This window comes from Perognathus longimembris, chromosome 11, assembly GCF_023159225.1.
Source record: "Perognathus longimembris pacificus isolate PPM17 chromosome 11, ASM2315922v1, whole genome shotgun sequence".
Taxonomy (NCBI): Eukaryota; Metazoa; Chordata; class Mammalia; order Rodentia; family Heteromyidae; genus Perognathus; species Perognathus longimembris.
Window position 1 is genome coordinate 68,774,869 of NC_063171.1, and position 19,383 is coordinate 68,794,251.

Consider the following 19,383-nt stretch of genomic DNA (forward strand, 5'->3'; position numbering starts at 1 on the left):
GGCGCGGCGCCCCGGGGCACAGGGCTGGAAGCCCGAGTCCCGGCGCCCGAGCCGCCGCGATGAGGCGGGGACCCGCCGGCCGCTCCGAGGGCGGAGGCGGACGCGCCACGGCGCGCGGCCAATCGCCGGCGCCGGCGATCATTCAAAAGAGCGTCCGACCAATAGGAGCGCGAGTTGGGGCCCGGGGGCGGGGCCGGCGCGGGCGCGGGCGCGGCGTCGCGCGCATTCGCCGTGCGTGCTGCTCCCGGCTGTTCCGCGGCTCTGCGTTCCCGCCGGACCGGCAGGTGAGCGAGCGCCCGCGCCGGCCCCGCTCCGGCCCCTCGCCCGCTCGGGCCGCCCGGCGACGCCGCGGCGGGCGGGCGGGGGCCGGGCCCGCGCCTGCGGCTCGACGGGGCGGCCGAGGCGGGCCGCGCGGAGTCCTCGGCGGGGGGGGCGGGCCGCGGGGGCGAGGACGCCGACCTCCCTCCCCCGGGCGCGCGGGAGGCGCGGCGTCCCTTTGTGCGGCCGCGAGCGCCGGGCGCGGAGGGGCGGACGCGCCGGGCGGGCGAGCGGGCCTGGCGGGCGGCGCTCCGCGGTCCGCCCGGGTCCCGAGTCGGCGTCCGCGGCGGTGACGGCCACGCCCGGGGAGGGGCGGCGACGTTTCCGCCGGGCCGCGCGGCCCACGCCGGCCCGGACGCGCCCGGGAGAGTCGCGCCGCCGGGGCTCCGACTCGGACGACCCCGGGCGCGGCCCCCCCGCCGGCCGGCCCCTGCCCGGGCCCCGCGGGCGCGCTCGGGCCCGGCGGCCCCCGGACGGGCCGCTCGCCGTCGGTGTGGGCTCCGGCGCCCGTCCCCGGTGCCGGAGCGAGACCCGGGGCCTCGGGCCTGTCAGACGCGCCCTCACGTGCCTTTCCCCCCTTCCCTTTTAAAGGGAGCTTGGGTGCCGGAAAGATAATTACCAGATGGCCTAAGATCTTACTGGTTAGTTGGTAACCAATCTTCTTGGTGTTTTCCTGAATTGAATATTGCGCAGATACTGTTTACAGCGGCGTCTAATAGGTGTGCTGGAAAAACCATGTGAGTACGTTTTTCAAAAGGTACGGGAAGAATCTTCAAGAACATTTTAGATAAAGGTGCCGGGGTCCCGAAGGCCTGAAACACAGGTGCCTGATAAGATCACATCGTGTTGTTTGAGACTTGAGTGGTATCTTACAGAAAGATGTAGTTGCCTTCCTCAGTGTAGGTGAACCTGAACGTCACCGTGGCTGATTCGGGTGGGCCCAGAGGGAGGCACATTTCCTTCCTTTTTTTTTTTTTTTTTTGAGCTAAATGTTGAAATAGGCAAGGCTTGCTCTTGGCACCTTCCCTTTTCATACCCCTCCAGTGCAGAGCTGTCTCCTGCTTCCCAGGTGCCCTTCTGGGGACTCAGCCAGGCCCAGCTGCATTTCTAAAGCTTCCAGCAACTCTTCCTCTCTCCTAGACCAAACTTGTTATACCCCAGTGATGCTATCTCAGGCATTAGGGAGATGGAGTCTCTTTAATGTGCAGGTCTACTATCCTAATCACCCGGTAAATACTTGTATTTTCTTTCATCTACCAAGTAAGGGCCTGGGTTTATCTAACAAGGGAAGCTTGTTAAGTTTTTCTCAGTTGATTAATAGTGAAGAAATATGCTTGGGAAAGTCTCAGGACAGGGTGGCAGTGCAACTTCTTAATTCCAAGTCTTCATAATTCCTTAACTGTTGCTGCTGTTGTTATTATATGTAAGTATTTGCAATTATAAACATAAGCACATGCTTATATGCTTGGATGATATGTGGAGACTTTGCCTTAGTTGGTGATGCAAAGGTGATTTAGAGATTACATCTTCCTTGCTATCTGCCTTTTTTTTTTTGACCAGTCCTGGGCCTTGGACTCAGGGCCTGCACTCTGCCACTTGAGCCACAGCGCCACTTCTGGCCATTTTCTGTATATGTAGTGCTGGGGAATTGAACCCAGGGCCTCATGTATAGGAGGCAAGCACTCTTGCCACTAGGCCATACCCCCAGCCCTGCTATCTGCTTCTTGCTACTTTGTTTGATATTAGGTGTTGGTTCTCTGCAAATGTAGATCTGCTAGTTAGCAAATGCAGTTATATTTAATTATGTAAAAATTGAACTGTGTAACTTGAGGGTAGAAATAGAATTGAGAAAATGGAGAAAAATGGAAGGGGTGACATCAATCAAGATGCATAACTTGGCTTATGGAAGTGTAACCTCTTTGTACAACTGTTTAGTAATATATATATATATATATTTTTTTTGTCAGTCCTGGGCCTTGGACTCAGGGCTTGAGCACCATCCCTGGCTTCTTTTTGCTCAAGGCTAGCACTCTGCCACTTGAGTCACAGCGCCACTTCTGGCCATTTTCTGTATATGTGGTGCTGGGGAATCGAACCCAGGGGTTCAAGTATATGAGGCAAGCGCTCTTGCCACTAGGCCATATCCCCAGCCCCTGTTTAGTAAAATTTTAAAAAAATGTAATAATGCAGAGAGCCAGAATATGATTCCACACAGGTTTGTTTCTCCATTTTAGACATGAAGCTTAGGCACTGTAAAAACACAGTTTAAACTAAAAGCTATGTCTACTTCAGATGTAAACATTACCTTTTTTTTTTTTTTGCCAGTCCTGGGGCTTGGACTCAGGGCCTGAGCGCTGTCCCTGACTTCTTTTTGCTCAAGGCTAGCACTCTACCACTTGAGTCACAGCACCACTTCTGGCTTTTTCTGTATATGTGGTGCTGAGGAATCAAACCCAGGGCTTCATGTATGTGAGGCAAACACTTTACCACTAGGCCATATTCCCAGCTCCCAACATTACCATTTTTAAGACCATAATATTTAATAGCATTTCCATTACTTAAGAACACTTTGTACATTGGAAAGAACTACTCCAACCCAGATGCTGGTGGCTCAGGCCTGTAATCCTAGGTACTCAGGAGGTTGAGATCTGAGGGTCACAGTTTAAAGCTGGTCTGGGCCAGAAAGTCCCAGTGAGACTTATCTCCAATTAACCACCCAAAAACTGGAAGTTATGCGGTGGCTCAAAGTGGTAGAGCACTAGTCTTGAGCAAAAGAGTTCAGGGACAACATCCAGTCCCTGAGTTCAAGCCCCATGATTGGCCAAAAACAAAAAACTACTCCAAACACCATTTTAAAATATAACCTTCCAAATTTATCACCTTATGCAGGTGTCTGACATTTTAATACAGTTAAGTGTAAATACTACTACTGGAGCCATCCCTCTGGACTCAGTGTTTTGGTGGGTAATTGGTAGTGTCCCAAACTTTCTGCATGCTGGCTTTGAACTGCAGACTTGAACTACTGGTGCCTGGCTTGTATTTTGTTTTTTGAGACAATGTCTAGCTGACTTGGGATGGCAGGTCCTGAGCTTATGATCTTCCTGCCTCAACCCCTCAAGCAGTTGTTATTAATGAAGGTTGTTTGTGGCTTTCTAAAGTGTACACTGTTCTGAGACAGTGTAAGGGAATGTTATAGTGGAGTGAATGTCTGCTCTAGGCCTGAGGAAGGAGAACTGGAATGGAGGCCAGGTACATGTTGGCCTGGGGATACCTGGTGTGCAATTCTTTATTTTAATTTTTAAAATTTACTTTATTGTTATTATAGAGGTACTGTACAGAGGAATTACAATTACATGAGTTCAGGTAATGAGTAGTACATTTCCTTTCGTACAATGTCTTCTATTCCCTCATTCTCTCCCAGTCCCTCCCTCCCTCTCATCTCCATCCATGAGTTTTATATTCACTTTGGTGAATGTCCAATGAGCTCTACTGTTGTACTCTTTTTTTTTTTAAATGCTGCACTCTTTCGCCCTTTTTTCCTTGAGTTCTGTGCCCCCCTCAAAAGATATACATGGGAATATACCATATGTATGAAAAAGAAGACAATCATCAAAAAATAAAAAGTCTTGTTTCCATATTTTAGAGTTCATTTCAGTATGTATATTATTTTATATAAATAAGAAGAGGCACTTAGGCATTGCCCCTTTGTGATTCTCTCTTGAGACCTATCCTCTCTTGGTCTTAGTGTTTGTATCTAGAATCCTGTATAATTTGTCATATCCCAGTACACTTTAGATCTGTTTTCTACATTTCAGAGAGAACATGCACCATTTGTCTCTCTGAGCTTGATTTATTCTAGTTCCACCCATTTCTCTGCAAATGACATTATTTTATTCTTTCTAATGGTTGTGTGAAATTCCATCATGTATAGGTACCACAGCTTTTGGATTTACTCATTTCCACATCTTGGCTATTGTGAATAGTTGGTATATAATTCTTGGGCTCAAGAATTGAAACTTGAGGGGTAAAAGGCAAACCAATGCAGCAGCAATACTTAGAAGACAATATGCTACAAACCAACCGTACAACTCAGGGTGGGGAGGGAGTTGGGGAGGGGGGGAAAGGTGGGAGAAAAGTGAGGGAGGAGGTAACAAGTTTCATAAGAAATGTACTCATGGCCTTACATATGAAACTGCAATCCTCTGTACATCACTTTGACAGTAAATAAATAAATTAATTAAAAAAGAGTAAGTTACAAAGAAAAAATAAAATAAAAATGCCACTATGAACATGAAAAAAAAAAAGAATGAAGGAGGGGGTGACACGGGTCAAAAGGAAATGTACTCATTACCTGACTTATGTAACTGTAATCCCTTGTACATCACCTTTACAATACAGTTTTTTAAAAACTAAAAATAAAAAATTGAAATTTTATGAAATAAACTAAACTTGCTACTCATAGATTTGGAATTATTTTTCTTGGTATTGATGATGACATATCCTTGTTTTTCTTAGTCTGTTTCCTAGCTTATTATTTTTAGTAAGGTAATATGTTAAATTGTTAATTAAATATATATTTTTTTGTTTTTGTTTTTGGCCAGTCCTGGGGCTTGGACTCAGGGCCTGAGCACTGTCCATGGCTTCTTTTTGCTCAAGGCTAGTACAGCGCCACTTCTGGCCATTTTCTGTATATGTGGTGCTGGGGAATTGAACCCAGGGCCTCATGTATATGAGGCAGGCACTCTTGCCACTAGGCCATATCCCCAGCCCCAATTAAATATATTTTTAAGCCCTTGAAAAGCAACACAAAAATTTACAAATAAAAATGCATTTTTGAGGTTGTTTTTTGATCATTTTAGTGGTCCACATTTTGTATAGTAAAAACGGGTGCCTAGTAAGCATTATAGTTAATTCTTAGTGCTACTCACCTATTTGGCAGTGGCTAAAGTGATTCCAGATGAGCTACAGTGATGCTGAAAGAACCGCTTCTACTACTCCAAGCGTGCTCTTGGACAGTACAGTTGGAGAAAATGGTTAACTTTAAGCTTCAGGGTTGTCATCTTTAAGTTGCATGCCCCCTTTTTAGGAGGTCTTTCTGGCCACAAATTTACCATCTAACACATCTGGAAGGTATATCTTAGTTACTGACCTATGAAACAGACAAATATAAGTGTCAATATTAACTTTTTTCTTTTTCTTTAAAATTATTCAGGCTAACTCTAGAAAATGCCAAGTAAGAAATTTTCAGATGGTGAAGTTGTGAGAGGTCGATGGCCTGGAAGCTCACTTTATTATGAAGTAGAGATTCTGAGCTATGACCAAAAGTCGCATCTTTACACCGTAAAATACAAAGACGGAACTGAACTTGAATTGAAAGAGAATGATATCAAGGTAAGTGCTTCTTTGGTTTGCCAGGTGTGTCGACAGTTGAGGGAACGTGGTTCACCAGGTGCCTTCACAGTGTGAGGGAATGACTATAAGACTGTAGACTGGGGTTCCGCTAGGAGGCATAGGTGGGGTCCACTCCCATTGTGGGAAGATGTGAATCAGGCAGGAGACATAGGTGTAAGAGAGTCAGAGAAAGAGTGAGGGTCTGCCGGTGGTGATGTTGGCACAGCTGGGTTGAGGGGGCCTTGGATTGTAAGAGAGTTTTCCACAGATGGTGACACAGGCGCTGAGTGTTAAGGGAAAGTGGAAAAATGAAGGTAATGCAGGTGTGCCTTCTCAGGGCAGCGCACAAAAGGCTTGGGGGTGAGGGGAACACAACCAAGTGGCCGCCGAGTGGGGTGGCGGGGGCTGGGGGAGGGGCTGCCAGGTGCCTGCCGGGCTGGAACTGATGCTCATGTTCCATGTCCAAGCGTGTTGACTTCATCACAGATCCTGACCTGAATGAGATCTAAGTGTGGCCCATGGCTCCCAACCTCTGTGTTTTAGAATCTCTGATCTAGGTGTACAAATCCTTATTAAAGCTTTTAGACAGCTTTTTGGGTACCTGTTTCTTATCCGTCACATTTAGTGTACTCTAGCAAATATTTTAGCTTTGTGTCCATATGGCTTCTGTGGTACTGGGGCAGCTCCAGGCAGTATGGAAGGAAATGGACACAACCAGGTCCTAACAGTGAGATTTGAATTTCAGGTAATGGGGGTGGGGGTTGTTGGTTGTGGGGCTGGAATCCAGGGCCTGAGTGCTGTTCTGAGCCCTTTTGCTCAAGGCTAGCGCTCTACTTTGAGCCACACCTCCACTTCCAGTTTTCTTGTGGTTAATTAGAGGTAAGAGTCTCTTGGGGACTTTTTTCTCTGGGCTGGCTTCAGACTTCAGTCTTCAGATCTCCTGCTTTCTGAGTAGCTAGGCCTACAGGTCATTGGTGCCCACCTGAATTTCAGGTAATTTTTATGTCAAGAAATATTGTTTTGGTTTTGCTTGCAATTAAAGATTTATAAAAGTGGGTGGTTCTTAGCTTGAGGGCCACACACAAAAGAAAGATTGGGTGGTATTTGACGGGAGGCATGATTTATCACTGCCTTTGCCAGCTGTAGGTCCCTAGAGGCAGTGAAATGATGTGGTAGGAATAGGTTAGGGTGGGACAAAGCAGCGCCAAGTAACTCAGACTTTACACTTTGCCAGGATCTTCTGTGTGTTCTCAGAGGAAAACGTGGGACACTTTCTTTTTTGGCTGCATGCTGGTTCCTGGCATGAATATATGCAACTGTTCTGTAGTCGTCATTGTTATGCTTGATCATGTGTCCCATCAAAGGTAGCAATCTAATCTCAACCCAATGACTTCCAAGATGGCGCCACATAATAATAGTATCTTGGTTTTAATTAATGTCAGTTGTAACCCTTCTTGTCCTTGTCATTAGAAATGTAGTCATTAGGTAGAAACATTGACTTCATGGGGCTGGGAATATGGCCTTTTGGGTAGAGTGCTCGCCTCGCATACATGAAGCCCTGGGTTCGATTCCCCAGCACCACATATACAGAAAATGGCCAGAAGTGGCGCTGTGGCTCTTGAGCAAAAAGAAGCCAGGGGGGCTGGGGATATAGCCTAGTGGCAAGAGTGCCTGCCTCGGATACACGAGGCCCTAGGTTCGATTCCCCAGCACCACATATACAGAAAACGGCCAGAAGCGGCGCTGTGGCTCAAGTGGCAGAGTGCTAGCCTTGAGCGGGAAGAAGCCAGGGACAGTGCTCAGGCCCTGAGTCCAAACCCAGGACTGGCAAAAAAAAAAAAAAAAAATATTGATGCCAAGGAGGTGCCTTCATGTAACAGGGATGAAAGGCCCCATGACCCGAGAGCTAGGGTCCAGATTGCAGCGTTTTTCGTTGGCCTGTGGTAGTTCTCAGGCCTTGTGATTTCCACGATGGTTTTAGAGATGTCCTTTTCTAGCCTGACTTTGTGATTTGTGGTGAGCTCTTTCATGCCTTTTGTCTTTCCAGCCTTTAGTATCCTTTAAGCCAAAGAAAAGTGGCTCAACTTCCAGCTCACCCTCCAGACGCCGTGGGGGCCGGGGCCGCAGCCGCGGCAGCCAGTCAAGATCCCGCTCCAGATCCCCAGGCAGAACACCTAAAGGTTCCAGAAGGTCGGCCTCCGCTTCCTATCAGGCTGACTTTAAGGAAACAAGGGGTCAAATTCTGGAAGTTAAATTGACACCACTTGTTCTGGTACTGTATCCTTATATAGTGTTTTTCTGTGTAAAATACTCCTCCCTTTATATGAATGTTCGTTCAGATCATTTGCACTTTATAAAGTGTTGGAATATTATATTATAAAAACAAATGTTTGGAGTAGAAAGTTTAGTTCTTTTCAACACCAAAGGAAAAGAATGTCCTTAAGTTACTGAAATGCTATTAAATGTTATGGTCTTAAAAATAGTTCTTCTCGGGGCTGGGGATATAGCCTAGTGGCAAGAGTGCCTGCCTCGGATACACGAGGCCCTAGGTTCGATTCCCCAGCACCACATATACAGAAAACGGCCAGAAGCGGCGCTGTGGCTCAAGTGGCAGAGTGCTAGCCTTGAGTGGGAAGAAGCCAGGGACAGTGCTCAGGCCCTGAGTCCAAGGCCCAGGACTGGCCAAAAAAAAAAAAAAAAAAAGTTCTTCTCGGGCTGGGGATATGGCCTAGTTGCAAGAGTGCTTGCCATGTATACATGAGGACCTGGGTTCAGTTCCCCAGCACCATATATACAGAAAATGGCCAGAAGTGGCGCTGTGGCTCAAGTAGCAGAGTGCTAGCCTTGAACAAAAAGAAGCCAGGGACAGTGCTCAGGCCCTGAGTCCAAGGCCCAGGACTGGAAAAAAAAATAGTTCTTCTCCTCTGGAGAGGAACAGAAAGACATAATGCCTGTGTGCATCTGATCCTACAAAGTGATATTTGTCGAAATGAACTCCAGTAAATGGAAACAAGTTTTTGTGGGATTTTTTTTTTTTTGGTCTTTTTGTCTTGCTCTTTCATTTATCTCTCTTTGTGAGTATAAGGAGGGGCACAGAAATGGGAGGACAAAGGGTGAACAAATGCAGCAGTGGTACTCACTAGACACTATGTTGAAAATGAACTATACAACTTGTGGATAGGTTAGGAGGGAAACTGGGAGAGAGGGGAAGGGGTGACTGTCTAAAAGCTAATGTATTGTTTGCCTGACATGTAACTGTAATTCTTCTGTTTTTAGCATTAAGAAAAGGTAGCTTTTAGGTTAAATTTTGTGTTTTTACAATGTCTAAGTTTGGTGTATGCTGAGGAATCACACTCGTGTGGAAACATTATTGCTCTCAGCCTCTTTGCACTTGATCACATCTCTATTTAGAAATGGCAGTTTCAGTGGAATGACTTGAATAGTGCATGGTAGGAAATACGAGGGTAAGTGATACCTGCTGACACCACGTAGTACATGAGAGTTCTTAGATGGTAGACCAGACAGACCCCTTTCCAAGTACAGGAATTAGGATTAGCGTCTGTTCTCTACACATGATTATATCTCTGAACTGGATAAAATATACTGAAAAGTACAAATGTACATTGGCTCTTTTTTTCCTTTTTTTAACTGGTACTGGGGCTTAAGCCCAGGGCCTGAGTGCATTTAGCTTTTTTGTTCCAGGATAGTGCTTTACTACTTGAGCCACAGCCCCACTTCTACCATTTTGGTAGTTGATTGGAGAAAAAGTCTAGTGGAATTTTCTTCTTGGGCAGGCTTTGAACTATAGTCCTAAAATCTCAGCCTCCTGAGTAGCCAGGATTACAGGGATGAGCCACCAGCACTTAGCTCTACATGGCTTTTTAATAATTTCTTTTGTGTGTATTCTTTGAACATTTGCCTCTGAGTTAAACTTTACCAGCGAGGTGACTTGGTAAGGACAGGTATAGTGGCTTTCTGCTTCACTTTTGCTTTTATTGTTTAGGGCCTTCAGTGAAATTCCTTAGAATTAAGGCTGTGAAAGTCTTAGGCTTTGCTCTATTGTTTGATATCATAGTAATTTGTTACTGTTGTGTTCCTTTCTAATAAGTTACAGTTCTTTGGGTTAAAGTGCTTTATGTTCAATTTAGAAGCCATTTGGAAACAGTGTCGTCATCTACAATGGAGAGCCAGAACACCGGGAGAACAATGACATTCCTCATAAAAACTCCCAGGTATGAAATAGCATCATTCTTTGGTCATGGGGCTTGAACTCTGGGCTTGGGTGCTGTCCCTGGGCTCTTCAGCTCTGGGCTAGTGCTCTACCACTTGAGCCACAGTGCCACTTCTGGTTTTTCTGGTGGTTAATTGGAGATAAAGTCTTATGGACTTTCCTTCCCAGGCTGGTATTGATTGAACCGTGATCCTCAGAGCTCAGCCTCCTGAGTAGGTAGGATTACAGGCATGAGCCACCAGCTCCTGGCTTTTTTTTCTTTATTAAAGTGACTCTTCTTCCAGAAGCAATTGTAAATTGTAGTAATTAGTGATTTTTATGTTTTACTTAGGAGAGATTAACTTTGTCACAAGAAGGTAGCTATATATCTTCAAAATATAGTCTTCGCCCGAGAAGAGAAGAGGTCCACGTGAAAGAAACAGATTCTGAGGAAGAAAAGCTTGTTATGAGAGAACCCGACTTGCTGAGAACCTTCAAAGTGACGCCCAGCCCACAGAAGAAGGACTTAGAGTTTGGAGGAGTACCCGGTATATGCGGAACCCAGTTAGGGAGGCTGGCAGTGGGTACCTTGGAAATGCCTCTCTGAAGCCTGCAACTGGCAAAGGATGAGTCGGAGGGAGGCTGAGGAGGAGCCATTGAGGGCAGGTCTGAGCCAAAGCATTGCTGGGACAGCTTTGGAGTAGAGGGATGCCAGTGTGGCTGTATTTCAAGCTTTCGTCAGTCTGTTAGGTTTTGAGCAGAGTCCAAGGAAGTGATGAAGTTTGGAGAGTTAGGTGTAGGAGGGCTGGTGGTCTGTGGTCAGATGTGCCCTGGGCTTGGCATTAGGAAGCTCCACACAAGACAAATCATGTGTCTACCCTACCTGCTAGACAGGTTGGTTGCAAAGGTCAGGAGAGCAGTGTGCAAAAGCCGTTGGGTTTATTGAGTAATAGGACTGGAGAAAATTTATGAGCTGATGAAAGAAAATTCTTGTTAGCTAAATGGTTCTTATCCTGCATGGCTGCCTGCTTTGTGTGTTATCATCTCTCTTGTGGCTCCTGGTCTGCCGCATGCAGCACCTGGTACCACGCAAAATCTGTAGCCTGCTCACTTTTACATGTTCTGATCTTTAGTTCGCTGGTGTTTCAGCACTTGGTTTCTGAGGTAAATTTGGCTCTTTGCGCCTGGCTTTGTGCTTTTTCCTTCCTAATGTTTATGAGTGCCTGCCCTCTGAAGCTCAGAGGGAGAAATTAGGATCTTTGTTTATACATATAAAATACATATAACATATTATACATATGTATTAACTCTTTTATCTTCAAGTAGTTGTACAAAGGAGTTGCCATATAACAAAGCAGTTTATCAGTATACTGCATCTTGATCAGTGTCACCCCCCAACATTGTCACCTCCTTTGGCCTACCCCTTCCCTTCCTTCCTTTCTTAATTCTGTGCTATATACAACGAATTCTTGACTGTATTTCCCCCCTACTCCTCCCTTTATTTGTCTGCTGCCCTCCCCTTGGCCCCACCCCCCAGGTGCATATACCCCTTTCCTGGTGCTGTTTTGCTGGGCCCTGACCCAGTCTTTCTAAATGATTATACTATTTGAGCTCTCTCCATAGAGCTATTAAAATTTCATTCTGTTTATTTGTAACCCCTTGCATACAAGTGTGGTTTCTTGTAGATTTATATAGGCACATTTATTTTTTTAACCAGAGAAACCATGCAACCTTTGCTTCTCTGGGTCTGTCTTACTTAATAGAACTTTTTTGAAGTCTTTCCATTTCCATCTTTGAACCTTTGTGGTTTCTATTTTTGTGTTTCTGTGGTGGGTTTTTTTTTTTTTTTTTAGTATCAGAGTTTGAACTTGGCCTAACACTTGCTCAGTTGAGCCACACCTCCCCTCCATCATTTTGCTGGTTATTTTGGAGGTGGAATCTTTTGGACTTTTCTGGCCAGGCTGGCTTTGAACTGTGATCTTTCTAGCTCTCAGCCTTTTGAGCAGCTAGGATCAGGTGTGAGTTCAGGTTTATGAGTTTTTGATTGTAGATTACAAAGTGGTTTGAGATAGTTAGCCAGACTTGAGTTCACAGCAGTTCACTAACTAGATAACTGACAAGCTTGGTTGTGGTTTCCCTGAGCCTTGACTGTTCACCGATTGCCTGCAGGGGCGTTGCTCATTATGCTGGGCCTGCCTGTCTTACTCTTCCTGCTGCTGTCCATGTGTGAGCAGAAAGATCCCAGCCTGCTGAATTTCCCGCCCCCTCTGCCTGCGTGGGGTGACTTGTGGGAGGCCAGAGTGTGTGGAGTCTACTTGCTCTGGTTTCTTGTTCAAGCCCTGTTCTACCTACTGCCAGTTGGGAAGGTGAGTTTTTTTTTTTTTTTTTTTTTAGTGGGGCATATTTGGTATTGTGAGATTTTCCTAACTTCTTTCCTGTGTCTAGTTGTTTTGGGGTGAGAAGCTGTCATTGTTGGACAGACCTGCCAAAACTTATTCTTGTGCCCTATTGCACTTATTACTAAGTAGAACTTTAAAAACCTGAGATAGCTAGGCGCTGGTGACTCATGCCTGCAATCCTAGCTTATTCAGGAGGCTGAGATCTGAGGATCATGGTTCAGAACCAGCCCAGGCAGAAAGGTTCCCTTGAGACTCATAACCACTCAAAATCCAGAAGTGGTGCTGTGGCTCAAAGTGATAGAGCACTAGCCTTGAGCACAGAGGCTCAGGGACAGGGACAGCACTCAGGCCGTGAGTTCAAGCCTCATAACCACCACCCACAACAACCAAAACCCCTGATTTCGATTTTTGTGTGTGTGCCAGTTCTAGGGCTTGAATAAGGGCCTGGGTTCTGTCCCTGAGCTCAAGGCTAGTGCTCTGCCACTTGAGCCACAGTACCACCTCGGGCTTCTTGATGGTTAATCAGGGTTAAGAGTGTCATGGACTTTCCTGTCCTGGCTGTGATCCTTGGATCTCAGCCTCCTGAGTGGCCAGGATTACAGTCATGATCCACCAGCACCTGGCTTGATTTAGATAGAGACCCTGTAGAGCTTTTTTTTTTTTTTTTTTGGCCAGTCCTGGGCCTTGGACTCAGGGCCTGAGCACTGTCCCTGGCTTCTTCCCGCTCAAGGCTAGCACTCTGCCACTTGAGCCACAGCGCCGCTTCTGGCCATTTTCTGTATATGTGGTGCTGGGGAATCGAACCTAGGGCCTCGTGTATCCGAGGCAGGCACTCGCCACTAGGCTATATCCCCAGCCCCCTGTAGAGCTTTTTAAACAAAAGAAAAAAGAGCAGACTAATTTGCAAAATGGCTTGACTTTTGGTAGAGATGGGGGGAAATATCCTGATCCCCTTCAGTGTGTACCATTTAGATGTTTGTTTTAAATCATAAAGCCATCGTCTCCTGATCTCAGGGGTCTTTAGTTTGTATCTTTTAGGTAGGCTTTAAAAAAAAAATTGATGACTAATTTTGGTCCATTTCAGAAATTTGTTGTCAAGAACATTCTGTGTACTTTTCAAACTCAGATGATAGCTTTTAATTTGTTTCTGTTGCTAGGTATAGGTTTCTTAATGTGGAACATTTTTCTTAGATATATTTGAAGGAACTTGAGATTGCTAAGCAATAAATAATTTGAGCATCATAGTCTTAGGGCACTGTGAAATTTGCCAGCTATAAAGCAGAGGATCAGTTCTGTTAGGAGTAGCTCATGCCAGTGACAGGAGGTTACATCTGTACACAGTGCATGGGCTCCATAGGTCTCCTGGTCTTACCAGAGGCTACATGGGCTCTGTCATGGATTTCTTTAGTTAGGAACTTGAGTCATTCTTAGGTTAAGGCTTTGTAGTCCAATACCAATTAATGTAGGATGAGGCTTGTCTAAAGCTGATAATGTTTATTTAGAGTAGTTTGGATGGTAATTATATATGTAATAAAATGTTTCTCTGCATATGTGTGTACCTGTGTATTCACTGTATGTAATAGATACCTCTGATAAGGATCGTGTGAAATGACCATGTGCTATCCTGTGATCTCAGGCAGGTTCATGTTTCTCTCCTGGATGCCCCTGTTGCATAGCTGATGAAAGGGTACTGAGAGGTGATGCCATTTTAGTATTGGATCATTTATGACTCATTGCAGCATTGGGCAGTAGAATATAGCTGTCCTTTGGGGCAAGGACGGTACTTGCTCTTGTGTATTTTGTGAACACTACTCATGGGAACTGCCATGCAGTGTGCTCAGAGCCTGCTCCTATGGAGTGATCGAATGAGTACCCGGTGAGCATGCACATGTGCACAGTAAATGAGTACCGGGTGAATGTGTATGTGTAAGCAGTGGAGTCAGTAGTGTGACATGGTTAGGTAAGTGGGGCAGCACCTAGGTTGAAAAGAACTTGAGGAATGTGAGCAGATGGAGTTGCCCTGTTTTGCAAGCAGTGGGAAGTCAGTGGTTATTTGGGGCTCGGGACAACTAGGTAGAAAAAGCTTGTAAGCTTACAAGTCATGTGGTCCACAGGATAGATGGCCTGGGGGAGGGGCTATCACAGTGGTCTGGGTACATGAGAAGTTTCTAATTAATTTGTATTTAAGATATGTTCCTGAAGGTGGAATTGCTTTATCAAAGCAATCTTTATTAAGATTTTTGCAACATATTACTCTGTTTTCCTACTACAGGATAATCCTCTGCGTTGAGTATGATGAAATTTAAGAGATAGTTGAAGATACTATATATTGTGCTCTAAAAGAATTTTGATAGCTTTGTTGAGATAAATTCACCTATTTAAAATGTGCATTAGTCCAGTAGGTTTGCTTTTTTAATTTGAAATTGTTTTTCTTTTAAGGTTGTAGAAGGAACACCTCTTGTGGATGGAAGAAGACTCAAGTATAGATTAAATGGTGATTTCTTTTAAGATTAATGACTTGATAATTTTTTATTCTTTAAAGTGTCAAAGCCAATTACACTATAATATTAAGTAGTAAGTTATATTTTAGTAGTTTGAAGGGTAAAACAGTGCAGATAAACCAACACATAAAACTTAGGCTATATAAAGTAACAGAGCTTATCAGTTACTCTTAGTGTCTAGTTTCCCTTCTCCCCTCTCCTTCCCTCCCCAACTCTGTTTTCCTCTCTCCCTCCTCTCCCTTCAGTCTTCCCTCCCTGTTTATTTTTGAGACAATGTCTCTAGGTATCCCAGGCTGGCCTGGAATTCTGCATCTTTCTGCCTCAGTCTTCCAAGTCCTGGGATTACAGGGGTGAACCACCATGCCTGCCAGTTTTGTTTTTCCTTCTTCCCTCTAGTCCTGGGTCTTGAACTCAGGGCCGGGCACTGTCCCTGAGCTTCTTTTGCTCAAGGCTAGCACTCTTCCACTTGAGCCACAGAGACACTTCTGGCTTTTTTTTTTTTTTTTTTAAATTGGAACTGAGAGTCTCATAGACTTTCTTGCTCAGGCTGGCTTTGAACTGCAATCCTGAGGTCTAGCTTCCTGAGTAGCTAGAATTATAGGCATGAGCCACCGGTGCCCAGCTCTAGCTTTGTTTTCTTGAAAGGACTTAATCGCTGTTTGAAGTACTGTACTTGTGGGTCTGTCATCATTGTGAGGCCCTGTACTGGCGTGGATGTCCTGGCTACTCCCCCCCAGGTAGCCAGCCACAATGACCTTGCTTGTTTGAGTCTGGTTGGCTGGTCTCTCAGATAGCTTTTGAATTTGTGTCACATTTTTCTCAGCCCTTTTCCTGGGAAATGTCCCTAAAAATGCCTTAGAGAAGCCATTGGGTCTGTTCCTCTTCCATGCCCCGTTTTATTCTGTGAAGTTGTATCTTCCTGATGTTAGTGCTCTTTGCTCATTCATTCAAACTTCATTGCCACCTGAACAAAGCTTCATGAGTTGAAACTCTTGCTCACTGAGGTCTGGGGGCCGCGAGAAGGTTTCTAGAAGGTTGTACCCAATTCGTGAATGCCGATTACCCTGTACAACCACCGCTGAGTTATAGAAGGAGCACTTCATTGGCAGCTCAAGAAATGAGCAGATGTTTGAGTTCCTCACATGATGGGAGCTGAGAGGATCAGTCTGGCTTTGTGATCTGAAGACTAATACAATATCACAAATCTGGTTTTAAGAGATCTATCCACATGAGATAGTTTCCCTTAAATGATTTTCCGTTTTATTGGATTGAGTGGGGTGTCTTCGTTTTCTCGAGGATTTATTACAGATACCCCTTAGCTTATTCTTCCTCACGAACCTGTCTCAGGCTGTTGAAAATGCCTCTGTCAGGCATCTGTGCTGAGCAGGAGTGTGCTTTGCAGAGTTGTTGGTGTTGGATCATGCTGCCGCCCTGCTGTCCGGTGCCACAGGGAGTACTGAGCCCCGTGTCGCCAGCAGAGGAGAGGCACATCTGAATGTGGCTTCTACCACCCCATAAGGGAACACTCATGCGTTCACTCAGGACCACTGCTACCTCCTTCCTTTTCTGGTTGGATACTTTCTCCTCAGTACCCCATCCAGTGTCAACTACCCAGTTCATTTGCCCTTTGGTGTCAAGTGTGTGAGCTCAGTGCCAGACCCTAGCGTGCTTAATCCCTTTTGTGTTCCTGGCAAACTCCTTGCTGAGGAGCTGGGCTGACAGTACTTGTTAGACTCTGCCCCTGTAGTTGTGTGCGCTGTGTTGGTGAGCTGGGCCCAGGCTGAGGTTGGTTGCTTACCCTTCCCTCTAGATTTCTCGATAGTGGTGCTTTGGAATTTCTTTCTAGGGCATCAGCTGGCTTCGATGTGATGTGTTTGTCTTTGTGTGGAATCTCGGCACAAGAGCTGTTAAGCCAGTGGGAAAAAAAGCCTGTCTCGTTGCTTCTTTTGTGCACTTTTTTTCTTGGTGCTGGTTTTGGGGCTGGAATTCAGGATTAAGGCACTGTCCTTGTGTCCCTGAGCTCTCTTGCCTCAAGGCTAGTGCTCTAATACTTGAGCCACAGCTCCACTTCTGGCTTTTGATAGTTAATTGGAGCTAAGAGTCTCATTGCCCTGGCTGGGGCATGGAACTGTCATCTTCAGACCTCAGCCTCCTAAGTAGCTCCTAAGTAGTTATGTTAACTATCAGTGATTCATTCGATCAGGTGCCAGGCTGGAGGTTTAAATTGCTGAGCCTGTAATAGTGCCTGCTCCTCGAGGCTGGCCTGGCCGTGGCCTCCCTGTGACCTCTGCTCTGAGACTTACATTCTAGGTGGTAGAATATGACTAGGTGGTAGAATCTTTTGAGGCCATTATTAACAAGCATATTCACAATTTTATACTTACTGTGTTGCCCTACCCTTAGGTAATGGCATTAGAGTTTAAAATGTACACTTGGCCTAGCTTTGTTCATTTTTAGCCATTTGACTTTGGGCTCTGGCAGCTGGGGTTCAGTGCATTTTGAGATTCTTTTCAGTTTTATGACAGTAAATTTCTGTGTTTTTCCTTTGCAGTTTTGTTTTAATTAACAGCAGATAGTGAGCCAGGCTTGGTGCTCATTCCTATAATACCAGCTACTTGGAAGGCAGAGTCAGGAGAGTTTTGATTTTAGATTAGCAGGGGCAAAAGCAGCGGATGAGACCCTATCTAAAAGAATAAGGTGGGCTTACTTATGATCCCAGCATGTGGGAGGCCACAAAGAAAGGAAGGCCAGCCTGGGCAACATTGCAATGCCTGTCACAAGGACATAGACAAAAAACCCCACAAAACATCCTATTTCTTTAGAATGGTGTGGATCTCAGGAGAACCTTGAGTGGGTTGATGTTAAACATTCTGCTTTCTTGGTTCACAGGATTCCACGCTTTCGTCCTGACATCGGTGGTCATTGGAGCAGCCGTCTTCTGGGGCCTGGAGCTCTCTTGGGTGTACAGCCATTTCCTTCAGTTTGCACTTGCAGCCACAGTGTTTTCGGTGTCTTTGAGCGTTTACCTCTATGTTCGCGCTCTGAAGGCACCCAGAAGTGAGCTGGCACCGGCCAGCTCTGGTGAGCACTGGTGTTTCCCCTGTGGTGGTGGTTCATCCGTGGCACTTCACCTACGGTGGTCTTGGTTCACCCGTAGGCTTCACCCATGGTGCCTTACTCGTGGTTTACCCGTGGTTTTTCACATGGTGTTTCACCCGTGGTGCTTCACGTGTGGTGGCTTACATGTGGTGTTTCATGTGTGATGCTTCTCGTGTGGCCGTGAGTGTCCCAGAGCCCCAGCACCCATCTCTGGATGTGTTTCTAGCTTCATTTTATGGGAAATGAAAAAAAAAAACAAGAAAAAAAGAGGAACTTGAAGGAAAAGAATATTTATTACTTTGCCACAAAAATAAGATGTTGCAAATTGGTTGATTCTTGCCTAAAGAATTTAAATATATTTTTTTAAGTTGCTTATTTAAAAAATGAGGAAGTGGTGCTGTGACTCAAATAGTGCTAGCCTTGAGCACAAAGAGGCTTAGGGACAGTGTCCAGGCCCTCAGCTCAAGAATTCACATTAGAAAACCTGGCAACTTTCTTGGGATTGGGGGGCTGGCCACGTGGCCTCCAGAGGGCGCTGCAGGCCGCCTCTGAGTTTGCACAAGCCAACAGTTGGAGTTTAAATACTCATACTGGGTATGGAGCATCCTTTGGGTAAAACCTCTTCCCTCCTCAGGAAATACTGTCTATGATTTCTTCATTGGCCGTGAACTGAACCCTAGAATTGGCACTTTTGATCTCAAATACTTTTGTGAATTGCGTCCCGGCTTGATTGGATGGGTATGTCTTACTCTTTTTAAAGTTTTAATTTATTTTAGTAGTGCACATTCATCTTATGTTTAGAAAGAAATGTAAGCAATTTTAGAGTAAGAAGTATGTGTGGGCTTTTAGGAAGCATTACAGTGTTACATAATTCTACCTTCTTAACAATGTCTTCATGCTACAAGTATTTGCCAGAGGATATCTTATTAGAGGTTATTCCACATTGTATTTAACATTCTTTTTTTGTTTGTTTGTTTTTGTTTTGGCCAGTTCTGGGCCTTGAACTCAGGGCCTGAGCACTGTCCCTGTCTTCTTTTTGCTCAAGGCTAGCATTCTACAACTTGAGCCACAGCGCCACTTCTGGCCTTTTCTATATATGTGGTGCTAAGGAATCGAACCCAGGGCTTCATGTATACGAGGCAAGCACTATACCACTAGGCCATATTCCCAGCCCTATTTAACATTCTTAAAATTCATTTTGTACTTGTGTACATGGATTAAAACGAGAACCATATTTTATTCCTTTTTCTTGTTTTAATTTTTTATTATAAGGGTGATGTACAGGAAGGGGTTACAGTTACATAAGTCAGGTCAAGAGTATGTTCCTTTTTGGACAGTGTCATCCATTCCCTTGCTCTCTTCTGGTTTATTTCCTTTCCAGTAAAAACATTTTTTAAACCCAATTTCAGACTTATAGAAGTTGCCAAAAATAAAGAGTGCAGAGTCCCCTTCTCTCCTGTTGTCA

General features: G+C 45.3%; 1 protein-coding gene across 2 annotated transcripts in view; it reads left to right on the plus strand.

Annotated features, from left to right (window-relative positions):
- Positions 1-184: 184 nt before the first annotated feature.
- Positions 185-19,383, plus strand: part of Lbr (lamin B receptor) — a 28,515-nt gene continuing 9,316 nt past the window's right edge. For both annotated transcript variants that reach the window (XM_048357592.1, XM_048357593.1), the window contains exons 1-9: positions 185-284; positions 5,531-5,709; positions 7,757-7,981; positions 9,858-9,941; positions 10,272-10,467; positions 12,089-12,285; positions 14,758-14,812; positions 17,709-17,900; positions 18,553-18,656. In XM_048357592.1, coding sequence (XP_048213549.1) covers positions 5,545-5,709; positions 7,757-7,981; positions 9,858-9,941; positions 10,272-10,467; positions 12,089-12,285; positions 14,758-14,812; positions 17,709-17,900; positions 18,553-18,656 — 1,218 coding nt within the window. In that variant the 5' untranslated portion in view covers positions 185-284; positions 5,531-5,544. The remainder of the gene's footprint in view (positions 285-5,530; positions 5,710-7,756; positions 7,982-9,857; positions 9,942-10,271; positions 10,468-12,088; positions 12,286-14,757; positions 14,813-17,708; positions 17,901-18,552; positions 18,657-19,383) is intronic.